The sequence below is a fragment of the Apiospora hydei genome (assembly GCF_038363865.1).
Source record: "Apiospora hydei strain CBS 114990 chromosome Unknown utg000004l_segment0_segment0, whole genome shotgun sequence".
NCBI lineage: Eukaryota > Fungi > Ascomycota > Sordariomycetes > Amphisphaeriales > Apiosporaceae > Apiospora > Apiospora hydei.
Window position 1 is genome coordinate 5,770,005 of NW_027117363.1, and position 25,065 is coordinate 5,795,069.

The window sequence follows — 25,065 nt, forward strand, 5'->3', positions numbered from 1 at the left end:
CATATGAACAAGTTGCTCGTGCAACCAGTCGTTCCTCTCGAAGCCTTCTGCTGACGGCTGACTGTCCTTGCCCCAGGTGGCGCAACCGCAAAGTAAGCTTTTGCTTCGCCGCTGTTTCTTGACGAGCCCTACGCTGCTACTGCGCATCAACTGTTTTCCGCCATGTGTGTCGCTCCATTCGTCCAAACATACAAAAGATGTGTACCTGGTTTAATCGGCATTCGTTCCTGGGAGAGATGTCTCTCTCCAAATCTGTCGAGGACCACTTCCATCGTGGGGAGAGAGGAGAAGCCGAAGATGGGGTTGGGCAGGTCTAACCCAGAGGAGTGCGGCGGGGATCCGGGAAGTGGCCGGAATTATACGGCATCACGTACATCAATGACCAGCGTGTGAGCGGGCAATCAATCGCTTCAATCCTACATGGGATACATGGGACGAGTGATTTGTTCGTAATGACTGTCTATCCTGTCAGCAAACACTGGAGTTGCGCACAAAGGCGGAGCAGTCTTGCTTATTGTGTACGGAGACGCCAAACGCCTGGACACCAGCTGAGCTGGGGAGGCAAGGGGGCAAAGTTGCCTATTGATTCGTTGGAGCCGCTTCCGCACACTGGATGTGCTTTTGTCAGGCCATTGGGGTTTCAGCTGGAGCCCAACTGTCATCTTCCAGTGGTGACTACATATATGTACCTAATGTATCCCCAATAGAGTCTCGTCGCTGCGATTCGACCCAATCCCCATTGCCGGTCAAAAGAATCAATTGAGGAATGCACATGCACTGCGCTACTCCAGATTGGCCATTGAGCCGTCCTGGATGAGCAGCGAGTGGCTTGAACTGCAATCAGGGCCCTCCCCTCTGTGTATGAAGTAGTCCGACACAGCATGCATCGCCAGCCTAGTTCTGTCTGCGTAGTTGTAGATGGAAGAAGCCACGCAGGGATGAATTGTAACCGGATTTCTGATGTCTGACCGGAACCCGGCACCGTATCGTGGCATCGGTATGCACGTTGACACGGATGGAGTGATGGTGGTGAGGTTTTGTTCTAGCGAGTGGTAGTAGTGGTAGTGAGGAGAGAGGCCCGCGCCAGGATGAGCCTGCCTTGCCTACTTAGGTACTCGTAGCCCGTACTTACATGTACTACAGCACGGTACAGCGCCCCCTGCCTTATTTGGTAAAGGCTCCAAACACTTTCGAGACGTCGCGAGCGAAGGAAATAGACAGACTGACAGAATGCTGCACCAAACCCGCAGACTCGTTGACGACACGCACGTACTGGGACACAACCACCAAATCCGATGAGCTGATGCGTGCGACAATACCGGGACGGTCTGTCAGAAGTCTACTGTAGACATGCACCAAATACACATACAGAGTCAGAGTCAGAGTCAGAGTCAGAGTCCAATCCAGCTAGAGGGTCAAGCCGTCCTGGTAGGACCCTCTTTCCTGTCTTCTAGGTACTACTAAGCTCTGGTCGCCTGTCCATCCACACCCCTACGCGATTGGAGATATTTAAGTGGTTTTGCCCTCCTTCTTTGCACCATAGGCTGGGGTTGGGGTTGGAGATGGCAGGATCAGGACGGGGTATGCTTGCATTGCATCGCCACTCTTAGCAGCGCCGTCCCTGCTCTGGCTGGGGCATTCACTGTTCTGAGACTAGGCTCCGAGGCCCGCGTAGAGTTGGTATTGGGGGCAGGGGGGGTGAGGGCAACCGACCGGAAACTTGGACGCCCTAACCATGCTCCCAGACAGACCGTGCCGCAGATACTGTACACCTGGGCTTGTGAAGTCAAGCTCATTCGATCACTGCTCTTCACTAAAACCCTTCTTGTCCCCCCCCAAAAGATCTCTGGGCGCCCAGACGCCATCCCCCCCGCTGATTCTGACTACCTACCACGATACGCAAATTACCCGGATCCCCTTCGAGACCTCGAATTACCGTCGAAAGTCGCCAACAACCGGTCGCATTCAATCGGACACTGCACTCTCAGGCTAACTGGTCGCTGCATCAACTACTTATCAATCGCCGATCACCGCTGTGGCGCGAACGAGAAGGAGAGGAACGGCCCGGGCACTCGATAACGAATACGCTTGACGCCGACGACTTACCGACGACCTACCGACGAACCTACCGACGACCGTTTACTCGACACTGTTACCGCTGGCGACAACAACCCGATCGATACAAACCCCCGATTCAAAATTCCGACGTCATCTGAACAAAGCCACATACTGCGATCAATGCAGTTATCCCGCGCATAGGGACACTCTATTCCATGGCGGCTGCCTCGAGATAGCGTCTTTGCCGCTCGATAATCGTCGCGTAGCGGCTGGCCGCTCAGGTCTCTTGCCTCAAGATGGAGGCGCGGCAGTTCTTTCCCTCGGCAACGAGCTCTGCTTCGATACCGAGGATCACTGGATGCTCAAGCTTCTCTTTGCCGGCAAACGGCATCTTGTTGCTGGGAGACGGCCAGACCCTGACTTTGTCCTCAGACACCGTCTTCCAACCGGCATGCCAGGCGCCCATCGCGCATCCCGCCATCATCACCAATGGCGGCATCACTACTGACGAGACATCCACGAGCGATCCCCAGGTCGCAGACCTCCGGGACCCCTTTTACGCGTCTACCTTTCCACAATGCTATGCGCTGGCAGCGACCACTGTCATTGCCTATACTCTTGTTATCATGCTTCTCGTTGCGCCACGGTCCTTTCTAGATGGTGGAGTTGTCGTGCTGGGGAAGCGTGGTTTCACCAGCCCGAATAACGGGATTAGTATCGGAGGCCGTCCCTGGTTGCAGAAAGTCGCGGCTCTCAGCGTCGCCGTGTCCCTCACGATCGCGACGGTGGATACTTTTCGTGTGGCCGAGGACCAATACAAAATTGGGAATGCAAATGCCGAGGAACTACAACGCTTGGTCGCCGAGGGCACGCAGCTCAAAATCATTCGCATCATTTCCGACACCTTTCTCTGGCTGGCTCAGGCTCAAACTTTGATCCGCCTCTTCCCCCGCCAACGGGAGAAGGTCATCATTAAATGGACTGCCTTCGCCCTCATCACCTTGGACGTGATATTCGGGGCGCTGAACAGCTTTCCAGTACACTGGCCCCGGAAACACCAGACCACGCAGTTTCACCGACGCCGTGCCCGCTCTGAACTACCTCTTTCAGCTGTCGCTGGGACTGTTATACGCTGCGTGGGTGATTTACTACTCTCTTATGAAAAAGAGATACGCGTTCTACCACCCGTTGATGAAGAACATTTCCCTGATGGCCATGCTATCCATTCTTGCGGTTATTGTCCCCGTCGTTTTCTTCATCTTGGACATATCCAAATCCGAATTCACCGCATGGGGTGACTACGTCAGATGGGTTGGAGCGGCGGCGGCAAGTGTGATTGTATGGGAGTGGGTGGAGCGTATCGAAGCACTGGAACGGGAAGAAAAGAAGGATGGAATCTTGGGTCGGGAGGTTTTCGACGGGGATGAAATGATTGATTTGCCGTCGTCCGAATACTCTTGGCCTCGACGAAGAAAGGCGAAAAGGGGAGACGATGACGATGGCGGGGAGAGTGGGACAGGCAATACCGGATCAAGCCCGCCACCCAGCGAACGGAGCAATGTGTGGCCAGCAATGTCTTCCATTGCAAGCCGATATAGGTCCAAAAATGCCACCACTACGGCCACCCAGAGCCCAAGGACGGGAAACCCGGCTGCGACCGCTGCCCGATCCGCGGCCCGTTTCTTGCAGCCACCATTATGGCCCTCCCGGCCACCCCCTGCAGTTACGCCCGTCAGCAGGACGGACACCGCCAGCGCTGACAGTACGGTCTACGCCGTAAGGTACCAGCCTGTGTCCGATACAACGTCCCGAACACCAACCGAGGGTCTAGGGCGGGCCATGTCAAGGACGAGCAGCACTGCGTCGAATGCCGAGGCTGGCCAGGAAGGAGGTGGACCCGTAGAAAACACGCCAAGGTCAAGAGGGGCTTCGCCCGAACGGAGTCGCGCGGTGCCGGAGACACGACAAAGAGAAAGCAGGGCTGGCTGGGCCTCATTCACGCAACTAATGAAGTCCCGGACCAACGCAAACCGACCTCCGGCTGAAGTGGTTCCGCACACACAACGGCCGACGGCCCCACAGCGGGACTACGATGAGGTCAATCGGTGGGATATAAGAGGACGTATGGAAGATTTTGCGGCGACCCAGGCCGAGCGGATCCGGGAGAAAATGCGGCCAACTCCTGATACCGAGAGCCTACCAGTGACAGTGATTCCTGCGCCCCCGCGGCGAGGGGCTGCACTCGCGCAGCTACTCGAGGAAGATGAATCCCAAGCAACACCGACTTCGCAATCACACCTCACAGCAGAGAATAGTGCGGCAGCGCCTGCTCGTGGTGCAGCAAGTAGGGCAAGCCCCTGCCTAGTCCGGCGCTCCGGCACGACACACTGCAGCTGAGGCCCACACGGCGCGAGACGGTGTCGGCAGCAGGTGAAGGGTTGTCGCCGACGTCAGGGATGCCCAGGCGCCCAGTTGATGACATCCTGACCACACCGCGTCGTGAATAGGTCATGTCGGTGTTTGAGTTCAAATTCAGCGAGGCGCTTGGGTTATTAGAGTCACTTCAGAGCATTGCAGCGGTGCATTTTAAGGGGTTTTACGGATTGCATACATATATATCTATATATATATTTACCTTTACGGATTACGGATCACACGATATCGAATGGTCTACAAAAATGGGAAAGGAAGGAGTTTGCGATTAGTCGGGCACATGGCAGTATATACGGGCGTTTTCAGCGAGGCTCATACCTCGAGCCAGGACGTCTTGGCTCGATTGTACATATCTATATAATATTTACGTTGCCGGTTGTGGCGATGGGCCAGGAGGGGTTTGCGACGGCTGGCCATACGGATCGAGGGATTATCTACTTGAGCTACATGGGCTGCTGCCGCCGTGTCATGGGATTGATAGCCAGCCGAGCAACTGATGAATCTAAAAAGATACCCATTTGGAAGACCAATCGGTAGAGAGCTTTTCCCACGGGCTGCCCAGAATGCCAAAGGTAAAGGCGCGCAGCTGACTTTGGATGGGATGCACGGATGTCACGGTTCGGGTTTAAGCAAGGCGTTGTTGGCGGGACCGGCCCCCTATTTTCGCATATAGTGGATATACTTGGTAGGGTAGCGGGATTGACGGGCACTATTAATTCCCTCTTCAAACTTGCTTTTGATTGTCGTTTATGCTCTGCCGCGCCTGGAGCGGGCAGTATGTGCAGCAAGGTGCGAGTACCTAATCCAGGAAATACCTGGAGCGAACATTGCGGTCTCGATGAAATGGAAGTGGAAGTGAAAATGGACATATGTTGTGAAGGATGGATGTTGTCAAGGAGGACCTGCCAAGACCGCCTGATTGGAATTGTCGCGTGCTAATAAAGCGTGTGGTGGTAGCAAAGCAGAGCAGGAATCCCCATTATTAAGTACCTGCCTACTTTCTGGCCAGCAACACCAATTGGACAAATCATCAACCCAATCCTTTCTCATTTATTTATTGTCTTTCTTTCTCTCTCCCTCGCTCCTTACCATTGAGCAAAACAAAAGTGCCGTACTAGATACTTTCCTTTGGGGTCCTGGTCCGATCAGAGCAGACAGACTGGTTCCGATTGACGCTTCCAAGCCCGCTCATACTCATCTTTTTTCTTTTTGGGTCTTTTTTTTTATCTTACTGTGTCTCAGCGCCATCTGAACGGGGTCCATTCCATCCCGCCGGCTGTGCCCCGACTCTTTGTGTGCCCTGCCACTTTAAGTCCTTCCGTGTCAACCTTTTCTCGGACGAAACCTTGAGAGCGCCAGATTCGAGTCTGCGTTGCCCTCCCTCACTCTCTCCCCCTCCTTTTGGACCTTCGCACAACATGGCCGGAGCCGAACCCTTTCCGGCCTTCAACTCGTCCGCCGACCAGCCCTACACGGCCTCCAACGACAACAATGCCCGTCGACGCAGAAAGTCCAGCGCCCTGGGCCAGGACATCCGCGCCGGCGACACTGGCGCGCCTAGCCTAGCCACCGGTCTCGCCGGCAACCCCTCCCCGCCCTCGTCCTCGTCCTCCTCGGCCCTCTTCAACGCAAACGCCGACAAGGCTGCCTCGGCCGCCGGCACCAAGAAGTTCTCCAAGCGCAGGAAGGCCCGCACCCTTGTGCGCCGCTGCAAGCACTACGCCATCAAGCACACCTGGGCCGGCCCTCTGGCCCTCCTCGTCGCCTTCCTCGTCGCCTACGCCGTCAACCCGACCGAATCCAACCCTGCCGCCCGCTTCATCTTCCTCTCCTACAAGCTGCCGCTCGAGGCCGATGCCGAGCCAGACACGCCACACCAATATGCCAAGGGGCTGTGGGACATTGCCTTTGTGACCTTCTACGCCATCGTACTGTCCTTCACCCGCGAGTTCATCATGCAGGAGCTGCTGCGCCCTCGCGCGCTACTGCGGCCTGCGCTCCAAGGGCAAGCAGCACCGCTTCATGGAGCAGACGTACACGGCCATTTACTTTGGCGTCCTGGGCCCCGTCGGCATGTACGTCATGAGCCGCACGCCCGTGTGGTACTTCAACACGCGCGGCATGTACGAGAACTTCCCCCACAAGACCCACGAGGCCGTTTTCAAGTTCTACTACCTGTTCCAGGCCGCCTACTGGGCTCAGCAGGCCATCGTGCTGCTCCTCGGCCTCGAGAAGCGCCGCAAGGACTTCAAGGAGTTGGTCGGCCATCACATCGTCAGTCTGGCTCTGATCGCCCTGAGCTACCGTTTCCATTTCACCTACATGGGTCTCGCGGTCTACATTACCCACGACATCAGTGACTTCTTCCTCGCCGTAAGTTCTGTCCCCTCCCCCCTGTACCTTCCTCTTCCTGAGGAAGAATTGGTGCCACGAAAATACACAAGCTCACACGTGTTGTACTACAGACCTCCAAGACTATGAACTACCTTGACAGCATTTTCATGGGACCCTACTTTGCCCTTTTCATGGGCATGTGGATCTACCTTCGCCACTACCTGAACCTCAAGATCCTCTTCTCGCTCTTCACCGAATTCCGCACCGTGGGTCCTTACGAGATGGACTGGGAGGCGGGGCAGTTCAAGTGCCTGCTCTCCAACGTCATCACGGGCACTCTGCTGGCTTCGCTGCAGGCCCTCAACCTCTTCTGGCTCTTCTTCATCATCCGCATCGCGTACCGCTTTGCGTTCGCCGGTGTCGCCAAGGACGACCGCTCTGACGGTGACGACTCCGAGGAGGAGGAGGAACCGGCAAGCCTGAAGGAGAAGGATGAAGCCACGCCCTTGCTCAACGACGGCAACGGCGCTGCCAATGGAGCTGTCAAGGCGCGGGCCAACGGATCCGGCGCCTCGCCCAACAACAAGAAGAAGGCTTCTCAATAGAGAGGAGTAGCTGCTACTACTGCTGCCTATTATATCGCTTGCTTCATATAGGAAGGGATTTGTTGGCTTTGCCCCCGAACCCTTCTGTTGAAGATGTATATATGACGGAGCCTTTCTCTGGCATTGTGGCGTTCACTTTTTTTTCAGTATGCTTCAACCCCTCATTGGAACGTATGGGAAATGGGGAAGGGGGAAGAAGCTTGAAGAGGTCATGAAAAACGGAGTTCATTCGCTACCAATAGACATTTGTCGCAGGTTGGAGTCTAGAGAGCAGAAATGAAAGGCAAGGCATCCGCTGTCGCAATAAGCACCCGGCTTTGCAAGGAGGAAGAGAGAAAAAGAAAGCAACCAGGACGGATGCACAGACGAAAGGATGATGGCAATACTCTCAAAACGACCCGCCATGTGAGCATCTATCTATCTGTGTATAGGGTAAAGGGGAGAACGGGGCTTCATTGCAGCTCCCTTATTCGCCCCCTTACATGCATCTACATAGAGGATATATACATATATAGTTAATATCTAATGAAAAAAAAACATTAAAATAAGGTACGAAGGTCTGCTTAGGTGAAAGCCTCGAAGCGAATTATTGCCACCCTCGAACAGTACCGGCATTTTGAGCCGAGAAGGGGGAGATGGTATTGCTTCAATGGACTGACCGGGTTTTTGAACTTTTGTTTTCTTCTTTTTTTTCTCTTCTTCATTTCTATCACATTACTTATACACACATGCAAAACTACCCAAGCCACATGGTATGACAATACCCTTGCACTCCTGGGGAGATCATTAATGGTCCAGCAGTCGCAAAACATTATATCACCACAACCAATTGACTGAGGACCGACTTATTTCCTCGAAGCCTTGGACAGACCCTTGACGCCCTCCCGCATGGCCTTGAGATGGCTCCAGTCGTAGCTATCCTCGCCGAGCGACCACGCGAAAATGCCGCCAAGGCCGCGCGCCGCCACGATCTCTTTGAACTTGCGCTGCATCAGGGGAACCGTGTCGAGAGTCCAGAACAGCTCGTTGGATGCGTCCCACCACCATTGTCCACCGGCGACCTCATCCGTCTTGGACTCCTTGAGGGCCGACACGAATGAGGCGCCGATCTGGGGTCCCGATGCAGGTGCCGAAGCCGGCCTGGCAGCCCGCACCACAGTGCGCAGGGGTTGAGCCGCAGAAACCGTACTGGCTGCAGCAGCCGGCGTCGGCCAGACCCTGACAAGTGAAGGCCGTGCCGGTGCCGCAGGATTGGTCCTTGGAAGTGGTCAGATTGGTGGGCGGCGGGGCGGGCTCACATTGGCCTTCTCGAAAGTGATGGCGCCGCTGGTGCCAAGGTCGGAGCCGTCAGTGGCGTTCTCGGCAAGCAGGATGGGGCAGCCGATGGGTCCGCCGGAGCAGTCGACGCCCTTGGCCGTCTGGAAGTACTTGGCGTAGAAGGCGAGGCCCAGGTTGAGCTTGGCGGCGGGACAGCCGAGCGCGAGGTAGGCGTCGACGGCCTTGAGAGAGCCTTGCAAGTCCGTGTGGTGGGCCGTGGCGTTGTCGCGCCGATTCATGAGGTCGTAGGCCATGACGTTGACCATGTCGACGGCAGCGAAGATGGCGGACGTGTGCTCTGGCGTGTAAGCGATCATGTCCACGGCTTTCCCGGGCACGGCGATGGAGAGGGCCCTCGGCTTGATGGCGTCCTTGATCTCCTGGAGCAGCAGCGGGTACGTTGTGATCTCGTCCACCTTGTTCGAGTTGGGAATCTGCTTGTAGTCGGCACCGTTGCCTCCGGGGTACTCCCAGTCGATATCTGCAGTCATGTGTAAGCTGGGTCGCCTGTGGAAGAAGATATCGGCGAAGGAGGAAACACGCACCAATGAAGTCAAAGCCGAGCTTGGTAGCCATTGCCGCGATGTTGCGGGCGTACTGCTTCCGAGAGGCCTCCGTCTTGGCCCCAGCGCCAAAGCCGTTGGTGTCTCCCCAGCCGCCGAGGGCGACACCGACCTGAGTGCCGTTGTCAAACATGGCGCGGACCTTGGAGACGTCCATGAAGGGCTTGTACTCCTCGGTCATGTTGGGGGTGGCGAACAGCGACGAGTTGGCGAAAGACATGACAACGTGCGTGATGCCGGCAGTCACGTCGTGGGACGGTAGGATGGCCGTGTGGTATCTAACAAGCCATCACGTGTAAGTAGCCAAGCAGATGACAATATACCCATCTCCTGGCCCCTGGAGAGGCAGAGAGAGAGAAGGAGCACCAAATAATGGTGTATATTAGAACATGACGGGGGGGCTTACTGGTCAAAGTATACCATATTGCGCAGCTTCTGAGCGCAACCAGCCTCAGCGGCGGCCCCGAAGGCGACCATGCCGGCCAAGACAGAGCCGGATACCTTCATGGCGATGTTGGTGACTGGCTGGCTGGCTCGTACAGGCGAGACTGGAAAGCCAAACAAATTGGACAGAGGAAATTATCCGAGAATAAGAGAGAGCGTAGCGTTTATGTGGACGAGCAAAGGAATGGACGGCTGGATGTTTGCCTTGAGTTGGGTGTTGAGAAAGAGGGAGACCCAAATTTTCCATAGGAAGATGTCCAGTTCATATATACCTATACAAACGGCAGACAGCATGGGTGCATGTAACCATCAACTTGACATTTGATGCCCTTCCTTTCCCTCCTTGGACGGGACCAGGTCCTCGGGTCCCGGGGCCGGGATTGGGGATGGCATGCGAGGCGGGCGTTTGCAGTTGTCGCTGTAGCTGTAGTTGTAGTTGTACTTGGCTTGATATATTAGAGTTCGTTCGTGATTGCCTTCACTTAGACTTTGACCAGGATGCCACGTCTTCCTTGCCGCTTCCCTCCTGCGCCTTCCCTCTCTCTCTCTCTCTCTCTCTCTCTGTTGGGCAATCGGCTGTTCATGCCACAGGAAGGAGCACGGACAGTACTATTGATGTATGTTGGATGTTGCCTGCAGTGAGGAGCAGGTAGACCGCATTCCCGAATCCTTTGAGTCCGTCCTCTGAGCGGCAAATAGATTGAGACTACATCAAGTATGCAGGTACAAGGTACGGTTGCATGGCATGCCCGGAAGTGTGCATGTAGTGTTGTTGGTTCTGGGAAATTGCGCTGCCACTTACACCTTCTTGACCTAGCGCTTCGAGTCAGTTCGATGTTGGTCGGTAGACGGTGGACGGTGGACAGGGGGGTTGCATTCCCAAATTCCAACCACCATCTCGCATCAGTGCATCATGCCAGACTTTGGTTTGACTCGCGCCAAGAAGAACAACAATTATAAGACGAAAATCCTGGGATGACAGCCGCATAACGCCCCTCGGGGCCACGGAAAACGCCAAGAACAAAGTGGCCACTGTAGCAATTTCACGCGCCATGTAACAAGAGGCTACCTGCATGAGTTTGCCATGACTCCTCAGGGGCTACAAACGGAAGTTGCCTGGAAACGGTCTCTCGACATCTTCGCGTGTCTTCGTGTCGGACGTGCATCGTACTCTCTTGCTCTTATCCATTATCTCATTCTGCATCTCCAATAGACATATACAATGTCAGGACGGGCAGACGATCGAATCCCCGGGCTCGTCTGTAAACACACCCAGTACAAATGCCTTACCAGCTCTCCAGGCAAACCCATTGCCGACCATCTTGGGCCTGTACCTTGTCCCCAGACGCCGGGCCTGCTGCGGGCAACTCCGTAGGGAACCCCGTGTTTGCCAAGCTTCAATCTCGGCAATCGCCGTCCACGACGACGGCGACGACGACGACGACGGCGACGAGCCGGGAACCACTTCCACCTTCCGACCGCGACCTCGCCCCCTACTCTCAGGACGCCTTGAACCCGGCCCCCAATCTTGACCATGACGCCCCTGGCCCCTCCTGCGCCCGCCCGCTCCTCATCGTGATGCCGCAGCACCCACCCCGCCGAAGCCGCGCCCGCCCCGGGCTCTTCGTCTAGCCAGCACTCCTCGTAGGCCTGCATCCGCCCCGTGTCCGGGTTGACCATCCGGCCTGACTCGACCGTCTCGCCGGGCTGCGGGCTGGGGACCATGTCCCCCTCGTCGACGACGGCCTCGGCGTCCCGGTGGCGCGAGTCGACCCAGTGCCGGAACACCGAGTGCGGCGGCGACGCGGCCGCATCGTGGCTCGACGTGCCCGCGAACGCCCAGTCCAGCTGGCCCGGGTCCCGGATGGCGGCGCCCCCGCCGCTGCCGCCGCCTCCTCCTTGGTGGGGATGGGGATCCGCAGCCGGACGTCGGCGAAGTGCCGCTTGGGCGACGTGAGCACGATGGTTGATGTGTTCTCCACCGGGAATGTATCCTATATGGCGGCGGAAGGGAGCGAGTAAGATCAGTATGCATGCAGGTCTAAGTCGAGACCGACCAACAGACCAGTAGAATATGAGGGGAGGGGCGGCGGGGTAATGGTAGGCAGGCAGCAACGTGTCGCAAACTTACACCCCATTTGATGTACTTCCGTACGGATATAGATGGTTTGTTCTCCTCGTGCGACATGATGGGATGATTCGGCGATATCACAAGTCCTACACCGCGATGTGTTGAGTGGAAGGGCCAGAAGGGCCAATTAGTAGTGGGTGGGAGGGTGGCGGCTCGGCTGACAAGCAGTTTCCAGTTAGAGGAGTACCAAGTGGGTTAACCCACGCCCAGGAGGCAGATGCCTCCCACATTTAGGTACGACTACCTACCTAGGCACAGTCGGTAAGTAGGTACATTGTGAAGTGTTCATTAATAAAGCTCTTATTCATCGCTTACCGTACGTGTGTATAAGAGTGTTTTATGCACGGATTCTTTATACTATTCATACGATTGTATAAGTGGTATATTTATCATTGCATATTAGGCGCTCACAATATTGCTCGCTGTCCGTGGCCTCATTGCCTCGTTTTGCTTCTCTTGCAAATCAAGTGATCCGTCCTTGGACCAGGATCTCATTTGTATCTATTATGCTACACAACATCTTCGTGCATATCATTGACTCATCAACACGTCGTGGCAAGAAAGAAAGATGAAAAAAAAGAAAAAGAAAAGAAAAGACAAGACGGACCCGCGCTGGGATCCGCCTGCAGCTGTTCGCCCACTCATCCTCACAAGACTCCCCTGTAGTAGTAGTAATGCCAGATGCAACACTCAAAAAACGGGTTTGGTATCGTCCGCAGAAAAGAGAAAGAAAGAAGGATCCATAATGCCGCCAAAGAGATCTGCCCGTCTCTGGATTTTTTTATTTTAAAAAAAGCCATACCCAACCAAGCAACGCCGTTCCTATGCAAGTGAGATTATCGAGGACGTCTTTCGTAGTGTCCAAGTTTTGGTGTGTGGAAAAGAGGAGAAATATAGGAGCCCCCGGGTGTGTTGCGTGTGCGTGCCCGATTCAGTAAGCACCCTAGACAAGCAATGAAAGGGGCAGCCCCCGAGGAACAGGGCGGACGAGGTCAGGATTAGTGACTCAGTATATGTATGCTGTGCCGTCCAAAGAAACAAGTTCGGTGTTATTTGGTATTAAGCCGAGGCCAAGGAACCAGGCCCGACTCGTCGGATGAGCTCGATGAGTCTTCCTCACGTCGCGTGGGCTGCGAGGCCCGGCGTGCGAGCTTCTGCGCCTTGAGCGTAGCATTGCGCGCATCTTCAGCTGCTCTCGCGGCCTTGGCCTGCTTGTTCCACATGGAGGCGTAGATCTCATTCCTGCCTATCAGCTCTTCGTGCGTGCCCCTCTCGGCAATCACCCCGTTCTTCATAACGAGTATCTGGTCACAGTGGGTAATGGTGGAGAGCCGGTGCCTGCAAAGAAATGGAGTTAGTCTGACAAGTATTCCAATCGGCAGGGCCCGGAATCAATACGTACGCAATGATCAGAAGCGTTCGGCCCTCCCCGATCTTGGACAGCCGTCCTTGGATCTCCTGCTCCGTGTGGGTGTCGAGGGCCGAGGTGGCTTCATCAAGCATGATGATCTTGGGGTTCTTCAGCAGAGTTCGTGCGATGGCTACACGTTGCTTCTCTCCACCGCTTAGGCGAAGCCCGCGCTCCCCAACTTTGGTATAGTAGCCATCGGGGAAGGACATGATTCTGTCATGGATGCTAGCAGCTCGGCACGCTGCAACGATTTGCTCCTCGGTGGCTTCCTGATTGGCGTATCTGAGGTTATACAGCAATGTTTCGTTGAACAGGATTGGGTCTTGTGGGACTACTCCTATGTGTCGTCGCACGGAATCGATTGTAAGATCCTTGACATCATCGCCGTCGATCTTGATGGCGCCATAGTCGCAGTTGAAGTACCGATACATCAAGCGGAAAAGGGTCGATTTCCCTCCGCCCGACTCCCCTACAAGCGCCGTGGTCGTGCCAGGCTGGCACCTGAATGACAGCTCCCTCAGAGCTGGTCGGCGTTGGTCATAGGCAAATGCAACCTTCTGGAACTCAACGAGACCGTCGCAAGTATCGAGCTTGGCCGCACCGGGACGGTCCACCACAGTCGGCTGTTGCTTGAATAACTCCAGGAGACGTTCACCCGAAATCATGGCCTGCTGAACCGTCCGGTAAAACGTCCCAAAGTAGTTGAGAGGGCCTTGGAGCTGGTTTAGGTAAGTCATCAAGGACACAAAATCGCCCACTTGCCGTTGACCAAGGCTGACTTGGTAAGCTCCGAGCAACATGGCAACGAGCATTCCAGCCATGAAAACCAGAGACTGCACCACATTCATAGTGGATGAGCTCCATTGGACTCTTGCCTCGGCCGCCTGGAAGGTGTCGATGGCCTGTTTGTAGCGCTTGAATTCGAAGTCCTCGGCGTTGAAATACTTGACCGTCTCGTATGAGACAATTGAGTCATTCTTTACAGCCTCTTCCTCTCTATCCGCGTTGGACATCAAGCGGCGCTGGTCCGCGGTTGTCTGGGCCATGCGAATCGTGAGGAACAGGTAGTAGAAGGTAATGATGCAAACAAGCACCATATATACGCTGTCGAACTTCACATAGAAGTAAGTGATGGCCAGCAGCAAGTCAACGAGTACAGGAAACACCTGGAATGTGACCTGCTCGAGGAACTGGTTGATCGACTGGCCTTTGTTGAGGGCCGATAGCACCTCGCCAGTTCTCTTGCCCAGATGAAAATCCAGGCTAAGGGAATGGACATGTTCAAAGGCCGAGGTGGTAAGTGCTCGGTACGTGTGCTGTGAAACGGGGATCCAAAGTAGCGAGCGAACAGAGCCAAGTAAGCCCGAGGTGCCCTGCAGGAGCTTGAACAGAATCAAGAGGCCCAGTGATTTCCACGGCATCTCCAGCGATTCGCCATGCTTCAGATTATCACCAGACAGTTGCGTGGTAACTATTCCGATTTGCATCGGAACCAAGATATTGACGATGCGCTGAAGGATCAAGATGATAAAGCAGATGACCACAATAAGCTGGATCCGGAAGTGGTTCGTCGGCCACATGTAAGGAAAGAACACAGAGTAGCCCCGGAGATACTCAACCCAGGTGGTATGCGGTAGCTTCTCGGGACGGTAAAACCCGGCATCTTCGTCGACAGTCGGCGCTGATGTTTCCGCAGTGCCATCATCCGTGTTGGCCGAATCGGTCTGGCCGTACTGGCGGTGATTGGCGGCATATCCATTCGTAGAGTGGTCTAGCAGAGGGGAGCTCTCGTCTGGGCCCGATTCGTAGTCGTCGTGCAACCTTCGCCGTTCCGCGTATCGTTGCAGAACGTTTTGTCCGCAATACAGAGAGACCAGCCCTGCGATCAGAACCACGCGCGATGCGGACAAGCTGAGGTCAACGACGTCCCAACCGTTTGGGCCCGTCTCCAACGTATATTTACTACGGTCGAGACTGACCATGACTTTATGTTCTCCCATGAGAATGACCATGTCGCAGACAAAGATAACCAGGTCACCGACAAGAGCGAGGCACCAGACCACAAAGTGCACCGATACAGGGCTAACTTTCCAGTCGAAGAGTGTTATACACAAGTACAGCCAGAGAAAAGCCGAGCCGAGTATGAAGACCTGCAAAGCCATGTCAGCAAAACCCGTGAGAACCCGGGGATGGCAGCAGCCTCGTGCACACGGTTGAAGGTGAACATACCGTCTTGGCTTGTCCACACCACCAGCCGTGGTCGCCAGCCGCGTTGCGATGGTAAAGCGCCCTTATAGCCACGTTTGTCCCCATGGCAAAGAACGTCATTGTCGCAAAGATGGTGGCATACTGGAAGTAGCCCTTGGACCATGAACTATGGTGTTCGCACTCTTCCTCCTCCTCTCCCTCTTCTCGTTTGCGCTTCGAAATGGGGAGTGGCTTGCCACCAGGGCCCTTGGTGCTCGTGTCGTCGGCATTTTCTCTGGGCAGGGCTTTGATGATGCTGGCGGTACATCCTATGACCAGGAAGGCGATGAGGAGGACTGCCGGGTACGCATACTGGAAGACGCGCCTCAGAATCTCTATAGGCTCTTCGCTGGGGTTCACCAGTACGGGCGATTCCATGGTGGTCTTTTGATGCAGGTCAGCAACCTAGCAGACTCGGCACGAGCAGGGCGAATGAACGTACAGGCCGTGTTACACAACAGGACTACTAGGTATAAACTTACTTTTTTCAGTTGCAGGACAACCCCAAGCTGGTCATCTCCTCGAGCACTCGTCACCAAGGGTAAACTACCAGATGGCGGATCAACAAAACAATGCCAGTGATCTATCAAAGACCGCAAGAACTTGTGAGGCTAGAGAAAGAGTCAAAATCAACAATCATTCGCTTTCGGCCCAGTCGAGAGAGAGAGAAATCCCGGGCAGAGAGTCGAGTCTGGTGGGGCAGGGTCACCAGACGGTGTTAGTGGCGACAGCCACACCCTTGGTAGGACTGACTCGGGACTAGAGTAGGAACAAATGCTCACCTCGAGGCAGGGATCGACAGGATCTCGGTGGTGTACTGTGATGGTGAGATGAGATGAACCAAGGCCTGCTTCTGCGGGCTGTCTGTCCACGACTTAGCATCAACAAACAAAGTGGCCGACAAAGATCCGGGCGAGAGAACGGGTTCCAAGAAGTAAGGTCGTAAAAGATCGAAGGGATCTTGAAAAGAAACAAGCGGACGGTTGCAACAGAATCAACAACTAACTATGTAAGGTCGAGTGGAGTACGGAGCGCCCCTGCCTGAGCCAACTAGAACGGGGAGTATAGCACCCAACAGGGAGAGCCTCTGAACCTCTGGCCTTCGGGGCTAAATTCGACGAGGGACCAATGCTATGCTAGAAAAGGTCCCGACCATCGATGTTTGAGTTGACAAGCGATGATGGAGAGCTGGTGGGCTACTAATAGTGGGACGGCCGACTTCCAGCCGCGTGTCGCCTAAGCCCAAAAGCACTTCGTATCCAACCGAGCAGCAGCCGGGGCCGTGACTTGATGCTTGATGATGATGAATGACTTTGAACTCCCGTCTTGGTCTTGGACCTGGGTCTGAGTTTGCGATGTATTTGCGAAGATGCACAGGTAGCCAAGGTTGGTAGGGGTGCGAGACCGAGGAACCAAGTGGTGTGGGAGTAATAAATGTATGTACGTATGCATGTCTGTCTGCCTGTCTGTCTGTCTGTCTGTCGAGGACCCCGCGTCTAGTTGCTCTCCAGATGCTTGGTCGACGTGGGTGGGATCCGGGAAAGCGAGACCTTTTCTTCCTGTCCCTTGTCTTGTCAGATGGATGTGATGGGTGTGAGCGAGCGGGAATCATCACACAATAGACAGTAACCGATCCGGACAGGCGCTGCGACAAGAAAACCCACGCATCAAACCGAAGTGAGAAATGACAACTTGAAAGCGCCGGGATATGCAGGCCCGATGCCCAATGGTGTGTTGGAAGTCGACTCGCCGACCAAACAATGGCATCCGGGTTGTCGTGGAGGCTTCACAGGCTGGCCAAACGGCTTTCCGCCAGTACACCGCCTGCGGCCTTGCCTTTCGCGATCCTGGGCTAGCAAGCGCGCCCATGCATGAGGCACGAGTCCTGGGGCAGGGATGGTACAGGAAAAGGTACCCAGGGTACTTCGAGGTTGACGGGGTGGGCTGCTGCTGGGGGGTTTGCTGGGCTTGCTGGGCTTGATGGGGGGGCTGGACGGTCTCGACTCGACGTTTGCTGTTGGTGGTGGGTTCGATGGTGGGGTTTGGGCCCGACTCCGATTGCGATTGCTGGTTGGGGAGGGGGAACTGCAGAGGCACTGCAGAGGGACTGCAGAGGGACTGCGCTTCTGGGAGATTGACGAAGGCGTGTTTGACCCAGCGGACGGCAATCGATCACCAAATATAGACATCCGGCATCGAAACATGGACAGTATCAACAACGGCCTAGCTCCAACAAAGATCTTGAGCCGGCTGCTGCCATGGCCGGGTCTTCCCATCCTGCCATGGCTGCTTGCAGTGCACGATCTATTGCCGCCGTGGTGTGACACAGGCAAGATGCCGTGCAACAGCGAAACCGTTGCTGCTGGTGGATGCTGGCTTACGTATGTCAGCCTACCCCCAAACACCCGATTGTAAGGCCGATTTTACAAGGGAGGGCATATAATCTAGCAAGACAAGACGTTGGCACCATGTGCCGGCCCTGGCGAATCCAGGTCGGAGCTTGAGGCGTCTCAAGTTCGCTTCGATAACAAGACTTCCCTATTCGCTCTCACCCATCGATGCCTACCTGGCGGTCCTCTTGCGACCTGTAGCAACCATCAATGGTTGGTAAGGGACGTATACATGATGTATACTTATACAGACTTATATGCATCAGTACTGAGCTTGGCCTGGGTCGTCAGACTCCGGCTTGATGAATAAGCGCGATGCTCCTCGATCGAGTCGGAGAGTAGAATAAAGAAGAGAAAAAGATATATACTAAAAAAATTGCCATAAAACGAAGACGACGTTTTGTGGCCAGGCAGACTGACAGGCCGACCCAAAGACTCCTCTGAGCCAAGGTCGTTTCTCCAGATATACTTCGGCTCCATCGAGCTGCTTACCCACTTTGGTGGTTGAGGCTGCAGGGGCTCACGCCGGTAGTGGTGGTGGGAAGTAGAAAATGTACCGGCCAGAATACCGGCCAACCTGGCCCGACTCCAGCATGTACTTCTGGACAAATTCCTTGCCCGCTTCTGCATCTCGCTTGTCCACACACATCACGCATTCTCGTCCCGAATACCGTCAGCAGGCATACAGATTTCGCTGCTTGGCCATGTCCTGATTCGTCTCTGCACTCAGCTCTTGACCGACACACGCACACACACCCATCCATAGAGATAAAGCATGATAAAATTGCCAGCATGGCAGAGACCGGTCTGGAAGTGGATCGGCACCCTTCAATAGAAAACCATGCCCATTGCCTACTTTACGACCAGCATCATCAGTTTGACTTGACATAGTCGGCTACCGATCCTCCCCTCGAAGAATCATAACGTCGTATCTCCAGCCGTGATTTTGCAACCTGCGTTTTTTCCCTCCATGTCTGCAAGCCAGTTTAACAACGTGGCATACAGTATGCAGATCATGCTTCTGCAGGAATTGACTTTGCTTAGCATGCCCTACAGCTGCTGCTAAGCAAATCCTTCTGTCGATTCATCAGCGTTGGGTATTGATGCAGAGAGCAGCACACCATCTATGTCACACATTGCCTGACCGTCTCTTTCCCCTTCTCCGGGCCCTCTGTTCACTGGCCCAGACGTCACCGCCCCAGTTGATCCAGAAGAAGCAGTCTGGCCTGAGTGGGGAGGCGATTTGACGCAGCTGCAGAACGCTCCTCAGTGCGTTACACATGCATGATCCGCAGGATCATGTGAAGATGGTCTGCATGCTCCGGTACTCAGGAGGCAGTTGTGGCATTGTCCAAATGGCAGAAGAGAAAACCGCTGTGTCACCAGGTTGGCAACAAGGCTGATCCGACTGCATCGTGCTTTTGTGCCCCATGGGGCAGCGGAGAATCAGCTCTCGGCGCCAGGATGGGGTACATAGATTGGCGCAGATATGCGATGCTGCTTCTCGGCCACTCGTGGGCCCCTGTGCAACATGGCAGCCAGAGCTGACATGCGGCTATAGCTTCTCTGGCTCTGCCAACTACTTGGGCAAGACTGGAAGAAACCTATTGCCTGCCACCAACCCAGACGCGGCGAGCAGCTTAGGGTATCAGATGGCCAATTTTGACTCCCAGGAGACATACTTGCTGACCGTGTCGGCGCTCAACGAGAGTCGCACAAGCCCTCGCTGCCCAAAGAGACTGAGGCCCGGCGGCAGCTGTCTTGGAGGAGAGAAGCCGCACGACTCATGAGCTGTCTCTGGCTTTGGTGTCCAGATATCTACCAGAACACCTACCTGTCTTCAAGCCGCACATTATGCATACGAGTTGTTAATGCATATCTGATGTGTTGGCAGCAGTGGTTTACGATCAAACCTGCTCTAATGTGCGGCATGGAGGTGGGCAGTGAAGTGCATACTGGATAACATGATAGAGATTGATATATCAGCTGGATCAGCTTGTGTTGCTGGAGATGGATACATCGAACCTCAGGGGTGGATTCGACAGAACTATGATGCACTGCCAGTGGTTATCGATGGTGTCCTAAAGGAAGTTCATGGTCATCGTAGCTGACATGCACTCACTTCATTACCTTAGGTACATGTAGGCAGACCATATGCCAATATATGCCGAGTTGCATTAGTTGGTAGGGCTTGTGGTGTTCTCCGCCAACGCTAGAGTACTCCGGCATGGCGGTCGTTTTCCGGTGAGAATCACGAAACTTGGTATCTCCTGAGATTGATGTGAAATAGAACCAGCTGCATACCTATACACCTGATCATGCAATGCAGCTCAACACGAAGAGCCGAGTGCGGATGGTAGGGTGCTGGCAGAATGCAAAGCGGCACCTGCCCTTTTCGTGTCTTCCATGGGAAAGTACACCTCGCTCATTTCCTTCAAAATGTTCGAAGTCATGCCCCATGCTTGCTTACCTACTTCCTCTCAACACGATGGAGTATTCCTGCGGGTATCCTTCGGATCAACTGGATTGAGTGTTCTCTAGTGTGCTTACATTGATCCTTGATTGTTAGGTACATCAAGGTATGTAGGAAGGTAGGTACATGTATGTGGGTTCCATGTACGGCCACATATGTAGACTCCGAATCTGTCAGGTGTCATTTCATTGGGAACTGGAACGTGGAATGCACGGTGCACACATCCTCCCCAACATACGCTCTCCTGCCTACATTCACGTTGGACAGAGTGTAGAATGTAGGTAGGTACAGTTAATCCTGCACAGCAAACCCGACCGCCGAAAACACCGAGGGATATCACCACGTAGACAAACCGCCATACACTCACTCTTACGGACAGACGGCACCGATGCACGTCATGCGGCTCGGCTTTCTGGACGTGGGCGTCTAGGCCCTGGAACCCCCACGAAAAGGCCACAAGAGGGTTCTTTGCCTACTTTTCCCCCTTCCGCTTCGAGCAGGTTGCAGATGCAGGTAAGTTCGTCTAGCCAGCTCTCCTTCTCCAGATCTTTCGAGATCGTGTCGTTAGGTCTTGTAGATCGCATGATACGCATGTTCGGCCGGCCTGTTCTGGCCCATCGCGCAGATACAGATCCCCGCCCAGCCCCGGCCTCCAGTGCCTAGTGTTGCATCAGATGTGACCCAACTCGCTTGATCACAGGGCTCGCCAACCCTGGGTTCTGATGTGCGAGGGCTGCTGAAGCCATATCTCAACAGCCGCCAACTCTGCAGTCCCCACCCTGGCTCGGTAACCGGCCAGACTACCCAGCCGTTGAACCCTATGCATGTCGAGACATGAATCCGTCTGGTTGCTTGCATGTCCGGCTTGCTGCACATGCTACTTGGTGGTACGAGATGGCCGCAATTCTCCGCCTGATGGCAAAAAAAGCAACAACTAGTGGCTGCCAAAAACCCAACCCGGACTTACATGAAATGCCATCTCGGCCTTGGGATGAACCCCCCCCCCTGACAATCGGGGTTGTACATCCGTCCATACAGGTGACCCGGCCTACACCCATCACAAAAGTCGGATGAATTTTACTCAAGCATGGGGTCAACCGGCCCGCGGAAGTCTACCGCGGCTGGCCGCTGCGGAGAGGGCCCGGGGGGAGGGGGGGAACCGGGCGGAATGCAACACAAGATGCTGTAAGATTCCTTGACGGGAAACGGCCAGCAAACATATCTCTCGCATCGACCATCGGCCGAAGAAGATGCAACCAGCCAGACAACAAGGTTGTCGTCACAATCATCGTGCCTATTTGGGAAACTCGGCTCGATCCCGAGCTCTGGCTATTGGTCACATGGTGCATGCAAAGTGATACAATATACGGCCCCGTCCAGCTGCTATACAAATTCTGGCTCCCCCGGATTTGCTCCCCGCAACCCGTTTTTTGGAGCCCGGCTCCGTGGTAGTGCTGATTGGATGTCATGCTACCAGCCAAATGTCACACTTTGTGTCCGGCTTGCACTTCGGACACCCTTGTTGGTGCTGTCGATAAGCGAAGGTCGGCTTTTGCGCGCGAGGTGCTTTTCTTGTTTTATTTCCGGAGGCCAGCCCCAGACCCCGTCATGCCACTCTGCAGTCTCAAATCACGACAAAGATATCATATACGCTGTGTACATCTTGTGATTCTTGATCCACGGCGAAGAGCTGAATGATGAATCCCGGGAAACCACGCTTCGCGGCTCATCGATTGCCTGTCTGATGCCAATACCTAATACAAAGCTAGGTGGCCTGAAGCAGGTCTTACCTTGGCCAACGCAGAGTGTTGCCACTCACATATTCCTCGCTCCTCAGCCGCTGCTTCGGCGATGCGCTGCTCTTCAGCACCTGGTTGTTAGTCCAGGAATGTCTGACCATTGCCTTCCCGGTTACAGATTTATGACGAGGCTATGATGGCTAGAAGTAGCAGATGCTCAGTAATCTCAATATATTGAATCAACAACATGACGGCCTCGTATTTTCGCGTCGAAATGGGGATAAGCGAAAAATCAATAATATGCATTGGCTGTAGCTATATGCGGCTTGCCTCACCATTTCGGTTAAAGCCGGATCACTTCCGAGGAAAGCCATGGATCAAACGAGGCGCTGATCGAGTGGACTATGGACACCCCTCCCCCCAGTTCAACCGAACGTCTGGTGGTCTCTGATATGGTGTATGTGTGTGATCATCTGCCACCCCGGCTTTTATGTACTTGTCAAGCTATGTACTACCACATAGGAGGCGTTTTACTAAGGTAATAAACAGCAAGAGTCAAGGATCCCATTCTGCTTCGATGAACCACAACTGACTTCTGGCAGGCTTCCAGGCTCTCAGAAACTTGTACCTCGGATCTGCGTTTCGGAACAAGTCCTTCCAGCCGTCGAGCACTCGTTCCCCGGAGTTTGTCACGGTAAGCATAACAATATCCAGTGTTCGAATACGCCTCTCGTTCACGTAGGACAGCGTTCCCGGTTCCGGGAGCATCCCATCGTTGATGAGAATCCTGGCCCCTTTTCTCAAGGCAGGCACAAGTGATTGGAGTATCTTGATCGAGTACTTGTCGGTGAAACCTATACGAGTTAGATCAGGAAAGCGTTGTAGCAGTGCCCACCAATTCGGTGGTATACCTACTATGGAACACGTGGCGAAAGAGGTACGCCTCTGCTACTACAGGCTGCACGTCAAAGAAGTCGTGGATGGTGAGCTCTACCCGGTTCCGCAAGCTCTGGGGCACACTACCCAGAGTTTCGGCACTCCTCATGCCCTTCGTGTCTTGGACAACGAACTTGAGCCTGGGGAAAGCCTCGGCAATGGCCACAGAGACATATCCCAAGTTCCCCTCCCATCTGTCGTGGGCATTATTCAGCAGCTGAACGAGAGCAGTCGAAGAAGACTTGCCAGCAGGCACTCACATCAACTACAGTAGCATCTCCTAGGTTAGCCCATGGATAACCATCCACAACACCATGTGAGATCTCCGTCCCTTCGCTCGACCCATGAGACTCGATGGCGCGGCTGTAACGCATGGCGCGCCCCTTATCGAGCTGCAGGAAGTCGTAGAATGGCAGGTCTTGACTGTAGGCTATATTGACACCAGTCTCACTAGGCTCCTGGCTCCCTGGCCATCTCTTCATGACGTTCACGACGTTGGCAAAGGCAGGGAAAAGGTCGCCAGTCAGGAAGCCGACCCAGGCATTGGACTTGGGGTTGGTGGCGAGCAGGCGCGATATCTGCGTATGAGCTACCGTGCCTTTCTGGGGCTCGCAAAACACCTGATTGGTCATGGCATGGCGAAGCAGGATCCGGAGCTGGAATGGTAGTATGGTTTTCCCTGCGCATTCTTTGATCTTGGCTGATAGATCATCGAATGTGATGGAACCATTCGTGGGAACAGCTTCCGCGATCTTGAATTCCCAGACGGCCTGCAGACTTAACTGGTCCGTAGACTACAGCGGGTGTTGTGGTAAGCCTTGGTTGGATCCTTTGCGTCATATGGGCACAGCATAGACTTACCCCCCAAGCCAGCGCCCTCAAGCTCTCCCGTGGGCCCAGGACTATGTCATGCAGCTCTCGCGTGGCTTTGATGAGCTCCGCACGAGCCTCAAATGGCTCGTTGCCATCAGGAAAGACCGACAGGTCGGCAAGCTCGTCGACACTGAGCGATGGAGCATCCGGTTCTTTCGACGCCAGAAAGTCGGTGAGGACTATTGTCTTTTCCGAAATCAGAGCGGACAGCTGCTCCATCCGCTCAATGGAGGAGGGAGAAGACATGATGATGCGAGATAGGTGAGATGATCCCTGAAAAGCAAGTACAACATGCAGTAGCAGAAGCCACCCAGGCAGCACTTATACTCGTCCCATCACACCGCCCGCCCTCTGTCGACCGGCGAGCTTGCTCCCGCAGCCAAATATCCCTTAGGTCGCAGCAGTGGCAAGGGTTTGCCAGGAAGCTATCGTGACATTAGGGGCGACTGCATGGCAGGTCTCAACGCAAGGCACAAGGCTTGAATCACACCGACGGGATCGCTTGGGATCGCTCGTCCAATGAGCAGCATGGCTTGAATGCAAGGCGTCGCAATGGCCATTTCAGCTGATCAAATATGCAAACAGAAGTGGTGTGCTACTGCAAGATCTGTCATGAGATTATGCAGAGAGCCTTACATGACTTCAAGGATGAACGAAGTAAACATCTAGTTACCTAGGAAGGGAGGGATCTCCTGATCATCAAGGGATGAATGAATACGAACGCATTTTCAGCTCCTTATCCTACCTTGGCCAGCCCTGCCGGTCGGTGTAAGAGGACACTGAGTACATAGGCATGCTAGGTAGATGCTTCCAATATTGGAGGTACACATTAATAGTCTTCCGTCGACCAAGACGGGAAGCGACAGCAACAGCAACAGCAACAGCGATCAACCTCAAATCGATGGATTGACACCAGACAGATCAATTGATCAATAGGCCGGCGATTAGATAAGGCGCCATGTACCTTATCAAGTACTTTACATAGCTTTATGTGGGAGCCTACAGGCACGTTTGGTGGGTAAAAAGCCCCACTTGCTTATCCACTCCCCTATCAGCCTTGCCTCCGACCTTCCCTGAATTCCTGGGGAAAGGCAACAAGCTCCCTCAGCCT

General features: G+C 54.5%; 6 protein-coding genes across 6 annotated transcripts; 2 read left to right on the plus strand and 4 right to left on the minus strand.

The window, feature by feature from the left end:
* Positions 1 to 2,354: 2,354 nt before the first annotated feature.
* Positions 2,355 to 4,492, plus strand: PG997_004335 (uncharacterized protein; the record flags this gene model as incomplete). Its single annotated transcript, XM_066808650.1, has 3 exons — positions 2,355 to 3,023; positions 3,097 to 4,402; positions 4,452 to 4,492. 3 exons carry the CDS (start codon positions 2,355 to 2,357, stop codon positions 4,490 to 4,492), a joined length of 2,016 nt encoding a protein of 671 aa, XP_066672268.1.
* Positions 4,493 to 5,909: 1,417 nt separating this feature from the next.
* PG997_004336 (longevity assurance proteins LAG1/LAC1) lies at positions 5,910 to 7,430 on the plus strand (the record flags this gene model as incomplete). Its single annotated transcript, XM_066808651.1, is given in 3 exon segments — positions 5,910 to 6,439; positions 6,453 to 6,864; positions 6,957 to 7,430. 3 exon segments carry the CDS (start codon positions 5,910 to 5,912, stop codon positions 7,428 to 7,430), a joined length of 1,416 nt encoding a protein of 471 aa, XP_066672269.1.
* An 845-nt stretch (positions 7,431 to 8,275) lies between these two features.
* Positions 8,276 to 9,817, minus strand: PG997_004337 (carbohydrate-binding module family 18 protein; the record flags this gene model as incomplete). Its single annotated transcript, XM_066808652.1, has 5 exons — positions 8,276 to 8,570; positions 8,620 to 8,687; positions 8,729 to 9,228; positions 9,293 to 9,588; positions 9,717 to 9,817. The coding sequence occupies 5 exons, from the start codon at positions 9,815 to 9,817 to the stop codon at positions 8,276 to 8,278; spliced, it is 1,260 nt and encodes a 419-aa protein (XP_066672270.1).
* A 735-nt stretch (positions 9,818 to 10,552) lies between these two features.
* Positions 10,553 to 11,942, minus strand: PG997_004338 (uncharacterized protein; the record flags this gene model as incomplete). The annotated part of the gene is made up of 3 exons (XM_066808653.1): positions 10,553 to 10,567; positions 11,240 to 11,748; positions 11,882 to 11,942. 3 exons carry the CDS (start codon positions 11,940 to 11,942, stop codon positions 10,553 to 10,555), a joined length of 585 nt encoding a protein of 194 aa, XP_066672271.1.
* Positions 11,943 to 12,934: 992 nt separating this feature from the next.
* PG997_004339 (heavy metal tolerance protein) lies at positions 12,935 to 15,921 on the minus strand (the record flags this gene model as incomplete). The annotated part of the gene is made up of 3 exons (XM_066808654.1): positions 12,935 to 13,223; positions 13,288 to 15,446; positions 15,526 to 15,921. The coding sequence occupies 3 exons, from the start codon at positions 15,919 to 15,921 to the stop codon at positions 12,935 to 12,937; spliced, it is 2,844 nt and encodes a 947-aa protein (XP_066672272.1).
* Positions 15,922 to 22,700: 6,779 nt separating this feature from the next.
* Positions 22,701 to 24,200, minus strand: PG997_004340 (O-methyltransferase; the record flags this gene model as incomplete). The annotated part of the gene is made up of 4 exons (XM_066808655.1): positions 22,701 to 22,999; positions 23,061 to 23,268; positions 23,342 to 23,875; positions 23,943 to 24,200. The coding sequence occupies 4 exons, from the start codon at positions 24,198 to 24,200 to the stop codon at positions 22,701 to 22,703; spliced, it is 1,299 nt and encodes a 432-aa protein (XP_066672273.1).
* Positions 24,201 to 25,065: the final 865 nt, after the last annotated feature.